The sequence below is a fragment of the Arvicola amphibius genome, chromosome 5 (assembly GCF_903992535.2).
Source record: "Arvicola amphibius chromosome 5, mArvAmp1.2, whole genome shotgun sequence".
NCBI classification, from domain to species: Eukaryota; Metazoa; Chordata; class Mammalia; order Rodentia; family Cricetidae; genus Arvicola; species Arvicola amphibius.
Genome location: NC_052051.1, coordinates 53,193,275 through 53,216,652, shown reverse-complemented (window position 1 = coordinate 53,216,652; position 23,378 = coordinate 53,193,275). Strand labels below are relative to the sequence as shown.

The 23,378-nt window shown below is 52.4% G+C and overlaps 1 protein-coding gene across 2 annotated transcripts; it reads right to left on the bottom strand.

Annotated features, from left to right (window-relative positions):
* Positions 1–972: 972 nt before the first annotated feature.
* On the bottom strand, positions 973–21,582 carry Shf (Src homology 2 domain containing F). 2 transcript variants are annotated; one of them, XM_038331692.1, is made up of 7 exons: positions 21,088–21,582; positions 12,654–12,795; positions 9,873–10,079; positions 8,209–8,349; positions 6,768–6,939; positions 6,520–6,639; positions 973–1,589 (listed from the first exon to the last, which is right to left on the bottom strand). In XM_038331692.1, the coding sequence occupies exons 1-7, from the start codon at positions 21,580–21,582 to the stop codon at positions 1,403–1,405; spliced, it is 1,464 nt and encodes a 487-aa protein (XP_038187620.1). In that variant the 3' UTR covers positions 973–1,402. The 2 variants fall into 2 exon arrangements, with proteins under 2 accessions (XP_038187620.1, XP_038187619.1); XM_038331691.1 differs by lacking the exon at positions 8,209–8,349.
* Positions 21,583–23,378: the final 1,796 nt, after the last annotated feature.

Here is a 23,378-nt window from a genome sequence, read left to right as displayed (position 1 = left end):
CTTCCTTGCCCCAACCTGCCAGGAGCAGTGCCCCTTAGCCCTACCTCCCTACTGCAGGAGTCTCTTTTGCAAATAAACTGCCTTTCCACCTTCGGGGGTTTCTTTTTTCCTGCCTCAGTTCAGGGTGAGGCACCCAGTAGGCTTGCCAGGCTGGTCCAGACATCTCGCCAGTATTTACAGAGAAAACCCAGCTAAGCTGATTACCCCAATAGAGATCCCTTCTCTCCTCTCGGATACCCTTCCTCACTCCGACCAGTGTTAAGCTGCTGAAGGATGATCAGGAAGGGCATAGAAGGGTTGCTGGAGCGCCACAGTAGGCCTGGCTTCCTTCAGGACATCAGCTATTCTTGGTCTGCCTAGAGACGTGGTCTTCCAGGCAGCATGAGGAGATGGACGTCTCCTAATCCCTCTAGGCCTGTTTCTAATGGTGGGTTGCTCTTTCTGTCACTCAAAGACAGGACAACTCCCCGAGAGAATTTCTGAAAAGCTGAACCCTTCTCCAAAGGGTTCGGTCTATTCCCTTGTATCTCAGATCACACATCCTCCTTTGGGAGGCAACATCCACTGAGTTAGAAACTCCCAAGCGATTCACAGCACACCACGGCGCCGCGGGACTCGGAAAGGGGCCTCAGATAGTCGGGACCACAACCAGGGTGTTCGGCCCCCACAGAGCAAGCAGCAGGGCGGCCGCGGGCCTACGGCGTCGGCGGGTGTCCCTGAGGCCCGGCCACCAGAGGGAGCCGAGCGAACGCCGCGGGCCCGAGGGGAACGCGCCTTCCGCCTGCGCGCGCCTTCCGCGTGGCAGCCGCCCTCCCTCTTTGTCTCCCCGCCTCCCGCCTCCCGGATAGCCGGCTGCTGGCGGGAAGCTGGGCTCGCTGAGGAGCAATGGCGGGGGCGACGCGGCCTGGACGCCCCGTGCCCGGCGGGAGACGTTTTGATGTTTGCTCAAAGGAAGGAGCAGAGGCTTCGACAGTGCTTTCCGCAGGCGACCGGCAGCGGCTCCGGCGCGGGTTTATAAACAGTCTGCGCTCGCTCCCGCCCCTCCCGTTAGCCCCTGGGCGGCGCCGGCGGCGGCCGTGCCTGGCCGAGCCTCTGGCCCGGAGCCCGGGAGGGCCCTCTGGGGACCGGGGCTAAGGGATGGAGAGAGGGGAGGGGGCAGAGGATGGTGGCGCGGGAGCCTCCTTCCTCCTCAGGCTTTCCTCTGTTCCCAGCCCCACACAACCCCTTTACTCCAAGGCCCCAGATTCCTTCCCCTTTATAATAAATTAAGGAATCTTCAGCGCCTACTAGGTCGTAGGACAAGGGGAAGCCAGGTTTGTGACATCATGTCCTTGGTAAGAACCACAGCCCTCGGGCAGGTGACAAAGGCTGGCTCCACTATCATAGTGCCCTGGTCTCACATCTACAGAGTCCGGATGGCCACAGGGTAGAGCAGGGACATGTGTTCCGCCCCCTTTATGGGCAGCTTGCGGCTGGCGTAGTGGTGCACGATTTCAGGGACGCTGCTGAAGGGTGGGCTATTCTGGCCCAACACGTACTTGTGTTCCTTGGTCCGGGACAGCTTCATGTGCATGAAGCCCTGACTGCTCCTGGAAAGAGGAAGAGATCCTAGTGACCAGGAGTTCTTCCCAGACCCGTACTTCCACCTCCTCCCACCCCCAGCAAATGTGGTTCCAAAGCGAGCTTCGAGTGGGAGGTGAATACGGATGGGGTGGAGGGTGGGGGCTGAGTAGGTAGCTCACACCAGCTTTGTGGTGAGAGTACTGGGTGTGCCAAGGATGTGTGTGTGGTGAGTGTACAGGGTGTGTGCCCGTGAGGACTGCGGTGACCAGCACCCTCCAGTTCAGTGATCTCAGTCCATCAGCCTGTGGCCAATTGGGGCCAGCTCAACCTTACCATGGTTGGTTTTAAAGACAGGCGCAGGTAAGTGAGGTTAGCCTCAAATTTGCTAAATAATCAAAGGGACCTCAAACCTCTGATCCTCCTGTCTCCACTTCTTGATTACAGGTGTGTGCCAGTTTATAGGGTGTTGAGGACTGAGCCCAGGGCTTTGTCTGTGCTAGGCAAGCACTCTACCAGCTGAAGTGCAGGCCCAGCCTCACCCTCGGCTTACTTGAGCTACATGGCAGCACCTGTGAGGGATACCCCTGGCAGGAGGGAGAGGATGCAGGTGGGGCAGTCAAGCCAGTATTAGTCAGAGCTAAGTGTAGGGAGGAACTACACTAATGGGGAAGACCCCCCCCCCCAATCTGAGAGTTTTCAACTGCCTCCTTGGGGCACCCCTTCTCTACTTGCATCTCAGTTCAGCCAGCCAGCCCTGTAGGCCTAGAGTGACATTAGCAGAAGGCTCTGTTACCCAGAGAGAGGCAGGCTAGAGAGAGAGAGATCACAGAGCCGGAGGAGGGTTCCGGGCGGGGGTGAGAGGAGAGGCAAGCCCCTCACCCTGGAGTCTGATTGAAGCACAAATGATATCAGCTGTAAAGGCGGCTGACGCAGAAGTAACATTGCTTTCAAATGTAGAAATGTTACGTTAAAGCAGTCATGAGTGGGTAGGTCCTAAGGCCTGACTGTATAAGCCCTTGGGGAAGGCCTCATTCCTTTTCCTATGGTTTGATTAAAAATTGTAGGGAAAAAAAACCCCAAATTTCCCCAAACCCTGTTTACAGCAAAGATATTCCACCTTCCTATATTCCTGTGGGTTAAACTTTTACCTTAGTGATAGTAATCCTATCAGGAGCTCACCAAGATAAGACAGTAACTTCAGACCCAACCCAAACCCTACATACGATTATAGTAAAAAAAAAAAAAAACAAGACAAAGCAAAAGAATATGAGCTGCACCCTCTCCAACACGAGTATATTCTATTTTTCTTCTGAGCATGTCTTTTGTTCCTCATGCTTAAATCATATACTGAAATAACTTTAACGAAAATCCCCCAACTTTACTTCATAAATTGGCTAGTACTGAAATTCTTTTGGTATCAAAGTCGTCAATCCTGGCTTGGCCTGAGTTAAGAGCCCCAGAACTCTTGCGGAATCCAAGCTGTTGAGGATGACAGTGAAACACTGGATCTCTTTTACCTGTACCCCAAAATACTGCCTCTCCACCTCCCCAACAACCCAGAAAATCAGTATTAGCGAGCCCTCTGCCTTCCAGACAGGGACCCACTGAGCAAAGTTCCATTCAGATCTCAAATGCCACCCTCCTGCCCCACATTAGAAAGTATTGGGGTGAGGCACTCAGCTAAACAATTGTCCAGACTGCTGCAGGCCTGGTTTGCCAAGCCCTGGGTCTGTAACTTACCCACAGGCACGGGGTAAGGGATGTTTGGGAGAGCACTGAAGCCTAATTTGCCTTCTCTTAGCCTGAGCCCAGAGGAGCAAGAAGAGAGCTTAGAGGCCTTTGTGTGGGAAACAAGACCAGTGAGGAGCCTGTTATGGGATATTTATACACTGTTGTCATAACTGGTGCATTAGAAAGCTGAACAGCCAATAGCTAGGCAGGAGAGACAGGCAGGGAGAGAATGCTGGGAAGAAGAAGGGGGAGTTGCCAGCTCGACATGGAAGAAGCAGGATGGGCAGTGCAGAGTAAAGGTAACCGAGCCACATACAAGAGTGTAGACTAAGGGCTGGAGAGAGAGCTCAGCGGTTGAAAGTACTGGCTATTCTTCCAGAGGACCTGGGTTCAATTCCCAACATCCAGCCACATGGCTGCTCACAACAGGTGTCCAGGGATCTGACAGCTCCATACCAGTGCACATAAAACAAAGTTTTTTAAAAAGAATGTAGATTCAAAGATATGGGTTAATTTAAGTTCGAAGAGCCAGTTAGGAACAAGCCTAAATTAAGACCAGGTTTTCATAATAAGTCTCTGTGTTGTTTTTTGTGAGTTGGTGCCCCCCCCCCAAAAGTCCATCTACAGGCTGCCTCCGTTCTAACATCCATATACCAGAGGTGGGGTTGGCATATCTCATCATTTGCCTCATCTGCCAGTCACACACACACACACGAACCTTTGACCAGACCTATTATACTGGAAAACAAGAAATTGAATTGGGAAGAAAACTGAAGAGAGAAAAGGGGGAAAACGGGCCTAAGTCCACTCCTCTTTGGGTCTGGTTCCTGAAGTCTGACTTAGGAATCTGTTTGGGTGTGTATCAGGATGTGGGGCCATCTGTAGGTCTGAGATACCGTCTGGTGTGCACAGAGACCACACAGGCCCTGAGGGAAAGAGCCAAGGGTATGAGGCCAGCATAGATCTGTGAGCAATGGGGAGGTAGGGCAGTAAGCTGCAGCTCCCATGTGTTGTAGGAAGCAGTGTGGGCCCTGTCTTCTCTCACCCTTCCCACAATCTACTTGGGAGAACTACGTTTCTCAGATTGCACAGGGTATTTTCCCAAAGAACAGACTGGCTAAGAAAGGTACCGTGGCCTCCGCCAGCATTACCAACCTCTGGAGGAGGGGCTGTCTGTGTTCTCCAACCTCCAGGGACTAGTCCGAGGGTCCATTAAGACACAGCAAGGTCTGGGCCAGACCCTCAGGGGGTTGGGTGGGACCAGCTGGGCCACAGGGCTCAGGGCTGGCAAGGCTTTTTGAGGAAGCTGTTTAATTACCAGTGAAAGCCCTTCCATTAGGGAGTGAAGAGAAACCATAATTGTATTTCAGAGAAGCCATTTATATGCAAACGAGACCTTGGCAGACAGCCTGTGGGGCCAGATCAGCCAGAGCAGGCGTCCAGGCCTGCCTTTTTATTCCCTAGACTAAGGCAGTCCCTCACCCTAGCTGCCCAGTTCCACTGCAAAGACCCAAATCTTGACAGTGTCTCCCATTGAGCTGGAGAGTACCAGATTTCAGGCACGGGGAACCTAGTGATGGGTGGAACCCCTGTCACTGAACAGCACGGTTCCTGAGGTCAGACTAAGCTAGGTCGTGGTTTTTTTTTTTTTTTTGTGTGTGTGTGTGTGTGTGTGTGTGTGTGTCTTTTGAAAGTTTCTAGGCTGGCCTGGAAATCCTGGGTGCACGAAATCGTGCCTCAGCTTCCTGAGTAACTGAGACTAGTTACTATCCACATGCCCAGCTTGGAGACTTAATTATTAGATGGTGACCTTGAGCAAGTAACAAAGCTCCTTGAATCTATTTCATCTGTATAAAAAGAGATTTATCAGCAGAGTGGTAGTTGATTTGGCCATGGTATATATGCTAGGTGGTACGTGCCAAGAATTTCAATTATAATCTTAATAACAGTGTTCCACCTAAAGTTGCTGTAAATCAGACTTTTGACAAATGAATTTTTCCAACATCCTCTTTGGATTTTATAGCTTGTGGACTCCTGAATATGAGAGCTAGAAGAACCCATGAAATTAGCTCATTCAGCAAGGGGAAGAGTCTGAGGCCCAGAGAAGTTCCACGGATTTGTCTATGGTTGCACAGCCAGCTTTATCAAAGCCCAGGGTAGAACTGAGACTGCTTTCTTCTCTTTGATACTTTTCTTTTTTCTTTTTCTTTTTTTTTTTTTTTTTTTTTTTTTTTTTTTTTTTTTTTTTTTTTTTTTTTTTTTTTTTTTCGAGACAGGGTTTCTCTGCAGCTTTTTTAGAGCCTGTCCTGGAACTAGCTCTTGTAGACCAGGCTGGCCTCGAACTCACAGAGATCCGCCTGCCTCTGCCTCCCAAGTGCTGGGATTAAAGGCGTGCGCCACCACCACCCGGCTCTTTGATACTTTTCTGATCCCTTTCAGTGAACACGAATAATCTTAAAGGTGTGCATTTGTTCGAGGTGTAGCTGTATCTGCATCGAATGCACTGGACACTGTGGTGTGCGGTTCTGAAGATACTCCTGCCGTGCTGGGGAAGGTGAGTGGGACACCTCATGCCAGCTGGCCGCCTCATGTGGATGGCAGGCTATCCTGGGCAGAACGCCTGGCTGCCAAGAGCTGGCCATCCTGCTACTAGAGAGCCTGGGAGTCTGAGTCCGGGCTGATGGAAAAGGAGGACCCTACCTCTGTCACCTCTTCCTCGCCCCTCACACACAGAGTTCCTCAGTCAGTGGAATGGCTTTGCACCTAGGTCTGCCCTCCTCCCAAGACCTAGCGCCCCCACCTCACCCTGCCGACTACTTTAGGTAAAGCTCCTATACCTGTCAGTGCTTCTACATACTAGGGTTTAACAATGATGACAATAATGACTTATTAGGCACTTAGTTTAAGAACATGCTAGGTGCTAAGTAAGATACTAAGTCAAATGCTATTAAATCCTTCCCAATAAAATGGATCTTATTCAATCTTATCAAAGAAACAGAGGCCTTGAGAGGTTGAACAGCTAGTGACAGAAAGCTTCAAGTGCTTTTTCCTTGAAGTACAGGGGGTAAGGAGTCTCCGACATTTCAGGTTCCCCAGTGCGTGGGGTGGAGCGAGCAGATGTTCAAAAGACATGTGGTTCTTCCCAGCCTGGATGGACCAGAAGAGACTGAATCCTCTTCTGGGGGCAGGCTAGTGGGCCCTCTACCCATGGCCACCCTTACTTACTTGAGGGAGAGAGAGAAGTCATTTTTGCTGGTCTCACTGTTGCGCACCAGGTAGCTGGCCTCTTTGCACAGCCGAAGAAGGTTCTCGGCGTCCGTGCGGCTGATGGCCCCGTGGTACCAGCTGAGGATGAGAGAGGGGAAGGGGGGCATCTCTGCTGGGTCCCTCGCCGTCCAGGCCCACCCATTCTGGGTGTCCCTTGCAGGAGGGGAGGAATAGGGAGGGAGTCCCCAGTGGACACAGACACTCACACCTGGTTTTCCAGAGGCAGTGCTGGATCTGTCCACTCCCCCAGAGGGCTGCTGGGCTCCACGCCTAGGGACTTGGCTGACTTGGGGTTCCCAGCAGAAAGCCGGGGAGGTAGCCGCCCCTTCTCCTCCCGGCCAGGCGACAGGCAGTTCTTCTCCGATCCTTCAAACTGGGCTGTAAGGAACATACTGACCATGGACTCAGAGGTCCCCAGAGGCAGAGCCCTCTCAAGTCTTATTTCTTTCAAGTCCCCACAAGGGTCAAAGGCATATTCTGGGAGGGCACGCTCACTGGCCTGTCTGCCTGACTCCAGACACAGAATCCTGGGCCACTATGGGGGTGGGGGTGGGTGTAGCAGTCGCTAAGCCATGGCAGGGCTCTTGGGGCCCCCCAGTCCACACTGGCAGGCGAGGGAGGACAAAACATGAGAAACCACTTAAGCTTTCTCCATCCGCCGACCGCCTTCTCCTCTTCCACCCCCCCCCCCAGGGTGGCTTTAGTGTTGATAATATTGTTTCTTTCTCCTTCTCAGAGTTCATTACCGTTCCCCAAATCGCCTTGCCAAGCCATTCTGTAGAAATGACTTATTGATCCGAGAACAATTATCTGATTCCCCTTGGTGCCATCCTGACAGGCTAATCCTGTCCAAAGCCGCCAGGCTGCCGGCCCCTCTCCACCCAAGGTTGCTGCCCATTGCTTTTCCTCCCCCCTCCGTAGAAGCACAGGGTCTAGCATCTCCAGAGTAGGCAGCCTGAGAATCAGCTCAAGGGGATCCCCAAGTGGGTCCCATGTCCACAGGTACACATACACAGGTGACTCTCTCTAGCCTGCATTTACAAACTATCTACAAAGTCTCATGCACAGTGTGCAACATAGGCTGATGCCTGGACACACACACCACCACCCCACACACCCTGGGCAAAGCTGGATGTAGAAGTTGATGCCCCCCCCCACCGAGGCTCTCTCTCCCTCTAGCTCTTGAATGAATGACTGACTACCTTATTTCCCTCCAGTCACCAGAGGCGAGCATCTCCGTTGCCAGCACTTCCCCACACCTCATGAACACCTGCCTTAGCAGGCAAAGCTCCACCCGAAGAGAACTTAAATTATAAAAACAATGGTTTCTTCTGTATTTACACAGAGTTCCACACTCTATAGCACAGGCTGGCCTGGAACTATGGAGGCTCAGCATGGCCTCAAACTCAAGGCAGTCCTCCTGTCTCTGCCTCCTTATAGCTGACAATAGTGGATTTTGTGGCACGGTGCAGAACCTACTAGGAAAGTGCCTTTGTTGAAAGACCATGCATACAGCTCTAGGGAGAGAGGGATGGGCACTTCTGTTCTCTCTCCAGGAATAGGGGAACTCTTCCAACCCACACCCACAGACAGGGTCTAAAGGATAAAGGGCCTATCACCCTGGCCACAAGTCCCCAAAGGACCCACCGCTGCTGTCCTCCAGGCTGGGCTCTGGGAGGGGTGAAGCTGGACCGGAGATGTCCCTGTCCCCGTCAGGCAGGGAGGGGCTGCTGTCCAGCTGTCCCACAGGCGGAGGCCAAGGTAGGTCTTTGATGACCTTTATGTCAACTGGAGCCAGCAGCAGAAGGGAGAAGAGAAAGAGACAGTGACAGAGACAGAGAGAGGCAGACGTTGAGACACCAAAATGCAGAGGTAAGATACACACAGCCCAGAAAGGAGGAGGGCAGAGGCAGAGGCAATGCCGGAGGCAGAACAGGACTCTGAGGGCCTGGCAGGGCCAGTACTAGACCAGCCTTGCCTGGTAAGGAAAAGGTGGGGATCTTGAGTGGCAAACAGGAAGGCACAGGATCTTGCTCCATCGGCCCTAATCTTCCACCCCTCACTAGCTGCCAGTTCCAGGGACCAAGAAGACTGGGAGAGTGGAAACATGGGCACAGGAGCTGCCCACACTTCCCAGGACCACACCCAGTTCCCCGACACCCCTTGCCTCCTTTTCTCTCCTAACCCCCAGCCTGGGAACTGGCAGACCCCAAGACAGGGGCAAAGCCGCGGGGGGAGGAGGGGCACAAAGCCTCGGGGTATCTGGAATACTCAGACTTGGGGCAGATGATTTTTTTTGAAACCTAGTTCTCCTCTTCCCAGTCCTGAGAAGAGTGATGTCACCAGCGGCTGAAGGACCACTAACGAGGCTTCCTAATGATGAACATAGATTTTCCCATTAAGCAATCCAAACAGTATTGATTCTCCAAGGAGACCTCTGGAGATAAATGGCCCATCCTTGATGGGTGTGTGCTTTACAGGAAGCAAAGCAGAAACCTGTGGTTTCCCAGTCTGGCTGCCAGGGCTGGGAGGGGAGGGCAGAGCCGAGGGCTGGATGCAGGATGAGCTGTCTCTGTGTGAGAGGGTGTGTGTGTGTGTGTGTGTGTGTGTGTGTGCATGCGTGTGTGTATGTGTGCGTGCGTGTGTGTGTGTGCAGGGGCATGGAAGCAGGAATGAAATTTAATGGCATCTAAGCCCTCAAGATTCAGGCTGTCTCCCAATTCCAGGCCCTTGCTCCACCCATCTCAGACTGCCAATATGCACGTTTCCATGGTGGACTTGGGCCTGGGACATTGGTGTGGTTGGGGCAGGAGAAACCTGATCTTCATTTAGCAACCTCACAGCCTCCATCTGTAGCCCAGAATCGCCCTTGGAGCCAGACACCCTTGCCATGGCAGGGCCTACCACTGAAGACAACAGCCCCAGAATCCATGTTACGTACACATCTATTTTCATCATTTGAAGTGTTAAATACCCTTTTTGTCAAATATATTTAATACATGCCACAAGTTTCATAATTCTGTATTAGAATTTATTTTTATCCAAACCCCCAAAGGTAGTTATAGCTCAAGCCTCTCGGCCTCGAAGAGGCGAGATGTAGGAAAACTCCTTCTCTCTCTTCTATACCCATGCCCTGCACACAGCGCTGTATCCACACTGCCCAAGTCCCAACCCCACACACAGAACTCAATCACCCTGCTCTAGAACTCCACTCCTAGAACTTGCTTGGCTCCCAGAGTCCACTCCTTCCATTCCGAGCCTGGGAAGTGCTCAGAGGCCCCAGCAGAGCTTCCCTCACCAGCAAGACTCACCAGCGAAGGCTTTGGAAATCCGTTCCTTCTTCCACTCCCAGGGCTGGTCGTACTCTTCTGGAGGCCTCTCATCATCCTCAGGCAGGCGGGATTCCCTGGGCCAGGGAGTCCCCTCAGCTTCTGGGCTGCCCCCCTCATCCTCTGGTTCATAGGGTGTGTCATAGAGAGGTAGGGGCTGGGCTGCAGTCTCCTTAGAACCCCGGATTTCTGCCAGGGCAAAAAGGAGAGACGTGTAGTGAGTAAGCTCAACCCTATCTCAGGCGGTATTTGTTCAGAGCCGATGTGCTGGCGCTTGGGGAACTCAGCCGTCACAAATCCTGGTCCCGCACCCTTGAAACATTTCCAGGGCTCTCAAAGCATGAGACCCAGGGGAGGAAGTGGCAGGTAAAAGATAGAAGGATCCCAGGATGGCCAGCCAGAACTGGGAAGCTGAAGTGGGCATGTGAAGGAAACTGAGGCATAGTCTTCCTCTAGTCTATCTCTTCCTTAGTGCCCAGCTGTTTACTTATTCATTAATTTCCACTTCTAACTGAAATAATCGCAATCAGGAAATCCTCTCTTACTCATATACCTCGGGCCTCTCCTCCTCTTCAAAGTTTCTCCTTCGACAGGTGGGTGCCATCCACTGGTTTCTCTCCCTCCCGCCACTCGCCACTCTTTTCTCCTGGGTCCTCTCTTGTCTCTGTCCCCAAGAGAGGTCTCGTGTCTCCCTACCCTGACTTCTGAACTGTTTGCCCAGACTTACTGCACTACTGTGTCTGGAGTTCCGGTCCTCTTGGAACAGCTGCTAACAATGCCTGGTTCTGACAACAGCTCCCTTCAGACTCCCTACCTTCTCCAGAGCTTAGGAAATCTTTTTGGGATCACTGACCCAAATCTGATGATGATGATGATGATGATAATAATGATAATAATAAAAAGCCCCAGAGCTAACTTGTCACAAAAATGTGTATTTTAGGACTGGGATTGAATCTCAGTGGTAGAACACTTGCTTAGCACGCATGAGGCCTAGGTTCAATGCCCAGTGTCATCTCCTTCCCCCAGCCCCCACTGCTCTGAAAGAAAAATGCACACTTAAGCACTTTCATTTCCACATATAATTCCAGGACACTTGTGGCATGGCTCAGGCCATCTTCTCTCAGACCTAAACAGGGTAACACTTTTACTTTTTCCACTTCCGGTCACTGCGATGTTCTGTTGGGCCTGACCCTACTGCATTCTTTGCTTTTTTTTTTTTTAAGCACGTGTATGTGTCTGTCTGGATGCAGGTTTGTGCAAATGAGAGAAGGTGGTCACAAAGAGGTGTTGTGTCCCCTGGAGCTGGAGTCACAGGCTGTTGTGAGTCACCAGATAACGGGTGCTGAGAACTGAACCCAGGTCCTCTGCAAGAGCAGTCTGTGCACTTAACCACTGCACCATCTCTCCGGCTGAAATCTCATCTGCTCACAACTTTCAACCTCACCTCTCCATATCTAGACTTTTACTAGGACAAACCTCCACTTTTCAGGCTTGGGTTTCCAGGGTTCACTAAAATAAGCATCCTGGGGTGACACTTTGTTCCTTCACCTATCGCTAACAAGGAGGAGGGCAGCGCAGCTCATCTGATTGGTCAGCTCTGCCTTCTTGCAGACACAGTAATCCCAGTCCTTTTCCGTCCATGCAGTGAGAAGCATGTCCCTGTGCAGAGGCCACAACTACCCTGTGCCACCAAGCCTAAGTGGGCAAGTTGACTCTCTTGAAAAGTACAAGAAACCCATTGTGTTAATATCACTAAATTATGTTCTTTGGTCAACTTTATCAGTAATAAGGCTGACATCTTAATCTCCATTAGCCCTTATATTAACCTTAATTCTTAATTATTTCTTCCAAGGAGAGGAAGAAAGAATTTTTAGTTACTGGCTCCTCAGAACCCAAACAACTGGGCAGGGCATGGTGGTGCATGCCTGTAATCGCAGCACTTGGGAGGTGAGGATAGAAGGGTTGCAGTAAATCCATGGCCAGCCTGGGCTACGTAAGAAGTTCCAGGCCAGCTTGGACTACGTAGTGACACCATGTCTCGTAAGAACAACCCAAACCACACAACATCAGGAAGCAACAAACCCAACCACTTCTGAAAGAGCTTGCTAATTCAACTTTACAATAGGCTCTCCTAGTCCATTCTGTATCCACGGCCTTGGAACTGCCCTTAAATGCCATGGTAATCCTGCTTCTTTCTTTTGCCACAAGTCCAAGCTCGTCGCTTCAACCTCTGCATTCTTCTCCGTCTCCCAAACCAGCACTTCTCTTGGCCCGCCCTCGTCCTCTGGTCACCCCGTCCCTGACTCTTTCCCGGGGTCATCCCTTGGCCTCTGTTCCCCAAGGGCGGGTCTGACTCAATTCTTTCTTCTCTGAGATACTTGCTCCACACCATGACACCTAATGCATGGACATTTTCAACTGCCGTTAGTGTTTCTCTTTGATAATGTTGGTTCAGAGGCATCACACTTCCAAAGGCCGCTGACTGACTCCTTTGGGGAGGTCTGACTTGATCTATACCATCACCCTGCTCCTCCTCTCTCCAGCGCTTCTACTGGACCTTTGCTTTCAAGGCTTTTTCTATGGCCTTGGGTGTCACATTGTATACCTTCTCTTCCAAAATGACTGTCCTGAAGGGCCTGGCCACATTCCCGAGGACCTGGCACAGGGTTTCTCCCTATTTTCTGGGGACCACAGGACCAGTCCTTACATTTGTATTGGAGAGTCAAGGCCTCGGGGAGCATCTCCCTCATCCCCAGTACTTACCAGCCATCATCTTTTGGGCTTCATAAGGTTCCATGTAGCCATCATTTTCAGGAACCTTCTCTGGAGCAACTGAAGTTCCTCCTGAGCCTTCGGCAGTGTCCTGAACATCAAACGGGTCTGCGTAGTCTTCTAGGATTGCCAACTATGGGAGTTGGCAAAGAAAAGGAGGCTCAGACAAGGGCAGGCCGCTCCGCTCCCCAGGTAGAGACGGGGCTTCTTTCTTTCCTGCGAATTTTCTGCCTCGTGGTCATCTCCTAGGCTAAACAGCGAGCAGGCAGTGACTGAATCTTAGGAGTTTATCTTAGGGTCCAAGCTGGACAAGAGTCTATACACACAGTGGCTCAACAGAGAGGACTCAAAAGCATTGGTTGCTAATGTGTCGCTGGAACAACTGGTTGCAAAAAGAGCGGGAAGGGCAGAGCAGCGAGGCAGCAGATTAGTGCAGTGCAGTCTGCCACTCTTCAGATGCTCAATGGAGAAACAGTCAGTGACCTTGAAGAAAATAAAGCAGACGGTGCAGCACACACCTGCCTGTAATCCCAGCACTCAGAAGGCAGAGGCCGGTGGAACTTTGGGAGTTCGAAGCCACCCTGGCCTACATAGTGAATACCAAGCCAGCCAGAGTTATTTGATAAGACCCTGTCTCAAACAAAATGAAACAAGAACAGAAAGCAGAGACATCACTCAGCCATCGTTCTGTTGTTTGATCCGTATCATGTCCTTGTCTAACATTCTCTCTGAAGAAACTGGAGAACAGGTAGTTAGGGAACACACCCCAAACCATCCTGCTTAATGGAAAAATCAATTTGGAACTCTTGCTGTTTGTGCACAGGGCTATCAACCTATAGCCAGTGGTCTTCTCAGGCTCCTGGGAGAGAACTGCCTGGGGGCACCCGGGGACACTACCAAACCCGAGTTCCCAGAGACCAGGCTACAGAAAGCCAGTCTTAGCTTCCCATTTCCCCAGCTGCCCATCGCTGTCACGTACAGTGGTTGGCCAGCACCCTTCTCCCAGTGCAAGCGGATGAACCTGAGACACTCAGGGCAGGATAGGGCTGAGGACGATGGAGTTTCTCTCCAAACTGGGCAGGAGAAGGTAGGACTCACCAAGCCAGACCCTGGAGCACTGCGCCACTCACTGGGTTACAGGCGGGTGACATCAGAGGCGGCACAGGAAGAGGCCACTCCTGCATTTCACAAACTGAAGCCTGGACTTCAGACCTGAGCTGTGAGAGCCGCTGAGCCAGGTGGGCACCCTGCCCTCGGTGAAAGGACCTGGGAATGGGGACCCCCGGAAGGAGGAGATGGAAGAACCAACCCTACCTCATGATCCTTCTGGCTGTTCCTCTGACCCCATCTGGCCCACCTACAGGCTTCTGAGGTTGTCCCAATGGCTGCCTCTTTCTTATTCTTGGGTCTTTCCTACTACCTTGTTTCAGTCTGGCCCTCAATTCCAACACTTCCTTTCCTGCCTGCTTGGAATAGGTCACACCAACCCGTCAGTACTCCAAGCCATCTGCTAGCCTAGAACTCCTACTTTTTTTGTCTCTAGCTCCAATAAGCAACCAAGAGATCCTAGAAAAATCTTCCTATTGTATCACCACCATCCTCCTTTCTCCAGGAAACAGAGCAATCTATTCGAACCCACCACATGACCCCCGGCGTTTTTCTCCCAGGCCAGTGGCACCGACAGGATTACCCACTGCTCACTGCTGGCGACTCTGCCAGTCAGCCTAGGGCATCAGCACCTGTGTGACAGCTGCTCAACAAATGTCTGCGTCACCAGACACATTCTCCTTAAACCTTACAATACGCAGACCTCCAGTGTTCTGAGGAAAACGTTCAAGGTTCCACGTTCGTCTTTGGAGCGCAGCTCTGAAAGCATTATTGCCATTTTATCCAATGGTTTCCTCCCTGCCTGGAACACCTTCCTATTCTGGCCAATCCTTACTCACTTTTCTCCCCTCAGAAGGCTCTTCCATGCTTCTCCAGGCCTGTAAGGTACCTCCTTCCCGGGTTTGATCACTTTGTGTGCCAAATGCTTGTTTTTACTGGGTATCTTCAGACAGACTGGGCACTTCCAGGGGGCAGGACCCACATTTGCAACTGAATACCCCAGGAACCGAAAGCTCTCAGGAAATGATGTTAAATCCATCTGATAAGATGAGAGGGAAGGATGGAAGCATTCTTCTCTGATTGATTTAGAAGAGAGAGGGAGAAAACATGAACCTAGGTAAAGTATGGTCAGAATGGAGGACCTAGACTCTCTAAAATGGGTCCTAACAAGCTTCGCTGTGAGGTCAAGCCCTCCACACCCTTCCCGGGGCCCCACTTCAGAGCCCTTCCAGGCCTCCCCTCTGCAAGCCCGGTTAGAATTACACACAGTTGCTTCTCCCTGGAGTCCTGACCCCTCCCAGGCTGGTGTGTGCCTCCCCAGCGCCAGCTGACAGTGCCTGTGGGCAAGCAGGTGGCAGCTCAATGGCTCCTCTGTTCCACTCCTGGCTCCACACCCTGCTCCGGGAAGCCCCGACCCCCACCCTGGGCTGGAGCATCCACAGGGCTACCCACGAAGCCCAGAACAGGAATGGCAGCAGAGTCACCAGCTGGGAAGGCTTGCAGGACTGGTATCCACTCTGGGCACAGAAAATTCCAGTCATAGCCCAGGCCTGCTTGACCACTGCCTCTGTGTCTACAGGGGGATAAACTGCTTACAGAAAAGCTGTCCCTGCGGACCATGTGTGGCCTATGATGGTTTGCTGTTCGTGGCCCCTGAACCCCTCTGATATGCCCACTGTTCTGCCCAACTATCCATCCCAGGCCCCAGCACACAGTAGACACTGAATCCATATTTACTAGAGAGCCTTCATAGGGTTCTATCCTAGAAGTGACACCAATATGCCACCCCACCCCAATCGCTCTGATCTTTAAGTGGCCTGCGTGACTAGTGGCAGGGGTAAGATCAGGCACACTGGACAGTCTACTTCTGAATAGGGATCAAAGCCTCTGGCTCAAGGGCAGATGGGAGGAACTGCCAGGTGGGGCGTTGGAAAGGTGCCTGACACAGAAGGTGATACTGAAGCACACAGCCTCTGTCCTAGCCGGCATGCCACTGAAATGCGGAACCATTTCCCAGCGAGGAGGTAAAGCAGGTGCTACTCAAAGGGCCCCGTGTCACTCCCTGCTCTGCTGCCATCCGGTAGGCTGTCCCTAGGACCCTGCCACTCTCAGCTGGGCAGAGGCCCTCCCAGAGCAGCTGTGAACTTTTCCATCTCCTTCCTGCCCACACCTCTCCCAAGGTAGCTAACAGGCCTACCATCTGCTGCCATCTCCCATTCCACAGTTGGATTTCCCCATGGGTTCCGGGGGTTGCAGAACAGGTACTCTGGGAACTTCAGAGTTCCCAAACTCTCAATTCTTATTTCTTCCATGGCTTCAAACTTACATTTAGTGCCTCTTTCACAGGCATTTCCATATTTTAGGTTTATATTTTAGTTTAGGGGCTGGGGACATAGCTCAATGACAAGAGCCATTTGCTTAGCATTATGCACCCCCCCCCCCCAGTTCAAACTTTTGCAATGGAGAAAAAAAGAATCACTTGCCTGTTTTAGTATCTCCCTAATGTATTTACACCACTGAACACCTATGAGCTGATCAGTGTGGTTAACAGTACACTACTTATTTCTCTGAGGTCAAACAGCTGTCCCTGCTGCCCCCACTTACTCTGATACCTTCTCCTATTTATTATACACGCCTGGGAAATGCCAGCATAAAGCACAGGGGTCATTTCCCCCTTTCTAAAAAAAATAAAAGCACTGTCATACTTACAAAACACGCAAGCACCACAAACATGTGGCTGACACCACCAACCCTGTAAGGCCCGGGGTATGTCATGACTCTGTTCACTTCAAGACAGTCCCACCAGTGCTAGACCCTAGTCCCCGGGAAACAGTGACTTCAGCCCTGAACTACATCATCCCATCTCTAAGAGTCTCACGTTGCTAGTTAGCAAACGCGGCAGGAATACCACCTCTCTGCTGGGTACCTGTGGCAGGTGCTCAGGGCCCAGGCATGGGGCTCGGTCCAGAGTCCTGCTGTGCTGTAAACTTCAAGGCTACGTCTTGCTGGCTGAGAAGCCCTGCAAGTGGGACTCAACATCCCTGTACTTCGGCTCCCTACGTACAACCCAGGGAAAGATTCTCTCCTATAAGGTTGCTATAACTACTGACTGGTCCAGAACAAGTTAGCTGCTGGAAAATGGCACCAGGCACAAGCCACATGCTCAGCAAATGCCAGTTACTGTATTAAGGACAAAGAGATCAATTTGGGGGGTCCCCCGGAGCTCATACTCATAAACACAAAGTTCTAGGAAAGCGAAGCCCCTGGAGGTGTGCTGGAGTCACCCACAAGCCCAGAGCATGCAGGAGTCAGGCTCCATCTTTGCTCTTACACAATGTCACGCTGGCTCTGGAATGAGGACAGGTAGAATATGCAGGAGGCACCCTCATAGGACTCGGCCCCGGTCAGGACTGGCTTAGCTTAGGCAGCTTTCTTTCCCCATCCACAAGCAACTGCTCAGCTGTTGCCAGCTCTCAGAAGGCAGGGTGCAAGGGCTGAGATGCTGACCACGTCACTCCCTGGCCACGCCATCCCCTAGACATCTGGTGCCACAGGCCAACCCCACACGGTCCATCAGCAGCCACATTCTCCAGCCATCCTTGCCGCACCAGTGATAACACAGACAAGCAGCCCAGGGTTGGTCTAACTGGGCCCCAGAAGTCCCTCCCCTGGACTCCTCCCTCCGCCACGACTTTCCCCCTTTATCTCCAACACAGAACAAGCACGAGATAAGGTGACCTTACTCCCACACTCTGTGAGGGAATGGGAAGGCAAGCTTATGGGGAAAAAACAAAAGAGAAAAACCTCAAAAGAAAAAACAACAACAAGGAACAGGTGTCCTCAGCACCCAGGCCAGTGTCACATAAGGACACACACACTATACTTGAACACTGGCTAAGAGTGGTCCTACGCTAACATCAGGATGGGAGTGCCCTGATGGAATACAGATACCTCCGGACTCACTTTACTCTTCCTGCTTGTCCTCTCCTCCCTAGAAGAGGCCTGGATGACCCCAGCCTATGTACATCCGTGACATACATTCGTTATTAAAAGTCCTCAGTACTGGGGCTAGTAAACTGGCCCAGGGAGTAAAGGTTCCTGCCACCAAACCTAACTCAGTTTGATCCCTGTGACCCACATGGTAGAAAGAGAGAACACACTCCCAGAAATCCTTCTGACATTCCCATGTGTGTCTGTACATGAGCACACATGCAATATACATAAATGTTTGTATTTTTAAAAAGGTTCTCAGTATAGGGCTACAGATACAGTGCAGTAAAACCTGGGTTTGGTTCTCAGCATCCACATCTGGTCACTCACAACCTCCTGTACCTACAGTTTCCCAGGGATCTGATGCCCTCTTCTGGCCTCCAAGGGCCCTGCATTCACATACACAAAGCCATAGACAAATACATATGAACATATATACATATTTTTAAAATTGTTAATGAACTCTTTTAAAAAGTTTTCAACACTACTTTGAGGGACTAAAAACTCCTGTAAAAAATCTGAGAGCTATGAGCCTTTCCCCATAAAAGTGAGAAATATTACAAACAATTTCCGGGTACTCAAGAGCCCTAGGGTCTTGCCCATGGATTAGGAATATGAGGCCTGGTTTCAATACGGGGCACCTGTTTCCTTGCCCATGCCAGCTCTCGCCCAATATTGGCATCACAGTGGACACACAGCAGATGTGGTAGACATCCCAGCCTTCATTCAATCATAGCCCCATCCCCTTTCCCCAGTTAGATCACGTTTTTCCTGCTGAAGCTTGGAGAACAGGGAACGAATGGAGAGGAGGCCCAACACGCTGGTCCTTCTGCCAGAGCAAAGCCTGGAGGTGGGACGAGGGCCCAGCACCAGAGGGAGTTCTTCTGGGGGCCATCTGGCCATGCCCTAGCTGCCGGTTGCAGGGTGTCGATCTTGCTGTTCCCACACCTGCCCTGCTAGGCCTGGCCAGATGGTCAGCTCTGTGCCTCTGCCAATTATACCAGTGGGTTTCAGGATGGGCTGGCAGCCAGAGAGCCCTGCATAGGACCTCAGGACCCTGTCCAGATCCCCATTCCCTCCTGCCTCCTCATGCTGTGGGCTCCTTAGCTTCTCAGGCCTAGCATAGAAGCACCTCTACCCACGTCATCCAGTCTCAGGATACAGCCCCTCTCGGCGCATTCTGGCGCCTCTGTCTGCCAGCCAAGGAGGTCTGCAGAGCTGAGAAGAGGAAGGAAGCAACCACACTGTCTGGAAAGAGCAGCTCAGTGGGAGCGAGGGCTGGGGTGGCACTGTGCATGGAGGCCTGGGGTGTCTGATGACTTGGTTTAGGGTAAGAGCTCAGGCACCTTGTTGTACCTAGCCTTTCCCGGGGAAGACTCTGGGATCTCTCAAGGTTTGTTCCTAGATGGTGGGAAGTTGATGGCTCTCTGAATAATGACAAGCTCTAGGTCAGCCCCTGGGACAGCTCAGGTGGCACATCCTTGATCCCTTTATCACACCCACCGAAGAAAGCACAGATTGTGTGGCTCCTGGGAGAGCCTGTTGGATTTCATTCCGGTCTCTGTGGCTGGCTGACAAGAGAATCAGACACCTCTTGTGTGTGTGTGCCCCCTCCCCCAGGTCTGAAGAACCCACAGATCGGAGCTGACCCAACTGAAGCCTGGAAGGCTCTATGGGTCTGTATGTGTGGCTACGGCTACCTCGGAGGTTTCTGGGAGAAAGTGGAAAAATTGTGTCTTGGAAGTTCCTGACACTTAGGCCACCCTGAGAATGGACAGATACCATTTCAGGACATTTTGTCAGACACTTCAGAGACAGAGAAATGAAGAAAAAAAAGCAGACCTATCCTGGAAGAACCCACAGCCTAGTGGGCAGCCTGTTAGGTCATTCTAAGCCACTACAGGGAGGAAAATAGCCAAGGACAGCTTAGGCCATGGGCCAACAGCCAGTGGTCAAAGAGGAGGAGACTAACTGGTCAGTGGGGAGGACAAGGCCTAGCTATTCCCCCCTATTTCATTGCCACACCACCATCACACCATACAGCAGAGCAGGGGTAATTTGGGAAGAGACAGTACAGCCTGGGAGAAGTGCCCTTGACCCTTGCTTTTACAGCTTAGGATGCTGGGTCAGGATGGGAAGCCATGCTCTACGGAAAGAACGCTGGGGGGTGGGGGGGGGTGAGAGTCACACATCTGGGGCTCTTGACACATCTCTCTTATCCAGGAAGCCTCACTGGACAGAACTCTCTTGGCTGGAAACCCTAGTTCTGAAACCTGAGGATTCAGACATTAACTGTTCTCTAATCAGATAAAAATCTTCTCTGCTGAGGAGAGGTGAATAGGCCCCAGAGAGACGAGCTCTCAGACACGTGGAGGACAACAGAGCTGGGGGTGGCTCAGTTATCATCTCCCAATTTCGGGATGGGGAACTACAGACGGCTGTCTATCTTGCAGGACAGGATAAAAGTGGAGTTAAGAAAGAAGGCAGATGTCCTGGGAAACTCTTTTCCCCTGAGTCTGCAGCTCCGAGAGAAGCTCCAGTCTCCCTCAGAATGGACCAAGGGAGAGGGAAACCAAGGGAGATGGCCAAAGGACTTGGCTGCTCAGCCCTCACTGGGCAACAGGTCCTGACCACCAAGTATCCTCATACTGGGGGGAACTGAAGGAGTGTGCCTGCACCCCGGGGGTGAGTTTCTTCGGCAAGAGCTGCACAATGCCCATCTTAACAGCTCAACCCTCTAACCTCATCCGGAAAGCAAAGACCAGCACTTGCTGTCTTCACATAAGAAATCTCACTTTTCAGCTCCTTTCTGGGGCTTCAGACTGCGAGGATGCCTGGACTCCAGGACAGGGTGGGAGGAAGAAGAAAGGGGAGAGAAAGAGGAGGGGAAAGCTTTGGGCCGGTTGTGCCTTGGGGGGGGGGGGGGCGGAAGAGTCAGAGATCAAAGGGCAGAGAAGCTGCTGCTCCGTGGAGGGCACAAAGGCCATAAACCTGCAAAAGGGAGGGGGGGGGGTGCTTCTCAATGTCCGTTAGAAAAAGAGGCTCCAGGATCACAGCGGAGAGGCTGCAAAGCTTAGAGTACCCACGAGGGAGGAGGTCACCAGTCCTGGGGCTCTAACAGGAAACAGGGCAGTTTGGGGCTCAAATTAGTCGGTGGAGAATCTAACAAAGGGGTTAAAATCCGGGCCCCCGTGTCAACCAGAAATACTGACAGCTAAAGGCTGAGCCCCAGCCAAGCTGCCCCAGCCAAGCTACCTTTGTCCCTCTCCAAATCGCCAGACCTCAGACCACCACCCCTCCTGACCACCCACGCCCGCGCGCCACTCACCCTGTCGCTGCTGGCATGGGGTCCGGAGATCCGCTCCTCCGGAGGGGGCGCTGGGGGGCCGGGAGTTTCTACTCGAATGAGGCGGTGCGGGGGTGAGCCGTGGCGCGGGGGCGGAGTGGGGCCAGGGGCGGCGGGGGTGGAAAGGGCGGCAGACACAGACGAGCTCCCGGAGTAGGGGTCCTCAAAGTCGCGGTCACGCTGCAGCCTGTAGGCGGCCAGGATGTCCGGGGGCGGCGCAGGGGGCGCGGCCGGGCAGGGCGCTGGGGGGCGGTAGTCGGGCTCTGGGGGGGCGGGCTTGGTGCCCCCTCCGCCGCCGCCCCCACGAAAGCCAAGGTGTTCCCGCAGCCACTTTGCGACTCCGCCGCTGCCGCCCCCTCCCGGGCCAGCCCCCGCACTCCCAGCCCCGCGGCGAGATCCCCCGGGGCCGCCCCCGGCGCTGCCCTGTGCCCGCGGCCCGGGGCCGGAGCCCGGAGGAGGAGCTCCGCTCAGTAGCATGGGGTCCTCCCAACTGAGCGAGCCGACCGCGGGCGGCGGGGGCGGGGCGAGGGGAGGCGGGGTTGCGCCGGCGGGAGGGGCGGGGCTCGCAGTGACAAGAGGGGCGGGGCCCGCTGCCTAACGGGGACCCGAAGACTAGAGAGAAGTGGATGGGAGACAGCGGGGTGCGGGGGTGCGATTGCCGAGCCGAGGGAGACTCCTCCACGTGTCGCTGCGCGTGCTCCTGAGAGCGCTCACTGGTCCCATCTGCTCTTCTTCTCCCACTTTGCGTCAGACGCGGAAAGACGAGCCCTTAGGCACATCCCACCCATCTTATTCCTCCCCCAAAGCCCAGAGACTCGGAAACAATATCCTCTAAGAGTCTAGGAAGGAACCGTTCTTCAGATGTACCTTTTACTCCCTCGTCTTGGGAGTCCCGCCTACCTCTTCCTATCCCTCAGCTCATACCCAAATCTAGGTTGCTTTTCTATCCAGGCAAACTTCTCACAAATCGCATATAATCAATTCCCCCGGAGACATCCATTGCTCTGGTTTCCACATACACCCCGCCGCTTCACGTGCTAACAGCCCTCGCTTGCACAAACAATTCCCATCCATGATCGCACCTGTCCCCAGCAGGCCCACACAACCCTGATGGTTGCACTGAAGGATTTCTGGTGGAAATCCCTCAAGCTACGCCCTGGGTTTGTCAATCAGGTTAGTGAAAGAATAGAAACAGACACGTCAATAAATCAAGTCGAGAAACAGTTGCAACGTTGTTTATCAGCAGCCTCTTACACTCTCAGGGCTCCAACGCGGCTCTGACGCCCAGGTGCTTGGCGTTTTGTCTTAGAAACGAAGCAGAGTTTTGCAGCCCTACAGGTCCCTCCCGCCCCGCCCCCACCCGGGAAACTATTCTGCTTTATCTCACCTTGGTACAGGCTCTGCCCGCTGCCTCTGTACCTCTCCAACTGCTCATGGTTGTTTTTGAGATAGGGTAGGGTCTCGTATTGTAGCTGACCAGGAATTCCCTATAAAAGCTCAGTCGGGTTTAAAGTAGCGATCCTCTGTTCCATCTCCAGAGAGCCTTGAGTTGATCGGCTAGCACAGCCTTTTGTATGAGCAGAGAAAAGGTGAGTCTCCAAAGAAGAGTGAGTTCAAAGCTGAGGGAAAACGGTGTGATGGGAAAACAGCAAGTCTAATATTCCTATGATTCCAGATTTCAAATATATTACATTTCTGTGTGCAAATTCAAATATATATGAATTCCCATACAGTAACGTGACCCCTAATCTCCCGGGGTGGGGGTGTCTTGTTGCATTGCAGATGATCATTTTTGCAGGTCTAGCTGGGATATTGCCAGGTAATACAAATGCTCTTGGACCCCAGCTACACATTGGATAGTGGGCCCGTAAAAGACACTGAAAACAGTCGCTTCGTGAGGTGTAATACAGAAATAAGAGGTTTACATTCCAGAATGTACAGTCTAAAATATTAATTAACGGTGCAAAGGTGAGCAAAAGAGATGACGGGTATCTGAGGATGTTCTAGCTAATCCATCTGAAGGGGTTGCCACAATCCCCACATGTCAAAGGTTGGAAAAGCCATTGGTCAGGAGTCAACAGCTCTATGACCTAGCCAGTTCTATGGGCAAGACAATGCCCCTGGTCCTATGCTAGATAGGCTAATAATAGTGGCTGGTGTGAGAATTAAGGATGGCGGGTGATGATTAATATGAGGTAGCTTGTTTGTCACTGGCCCTTGAGATGTGGCCCTGGCTAGCCTAGTAGTCACTCTGCAATCGGGCCTGTGGGCGG

Bases quoted from the DNA above. Each gene is read 5' to 3' on its own strand.
- Shf (XM_038331692.1), bottom strand. From the start codon at position 21,582: ATGCTACTGAGCGGAGCTCCTCCTCCGGGCTCCGGCCCCGGGCCGCGG. The intron at 12,796-21,087 runs GTGAGTGGCGCG...CAACTCCCATAG, and splicing joins CCCATGCCAGCAGCGACAGG to TTGGCAATCCTAGAAGACTA. The intron at 8,350-9,872 runs GTGAGTCTTGCT...TGCTGGCTCCAG, and splicing joins GATTTCCAAAGCCTTCGCTG to TTGACATAAAGGTCATCAAA.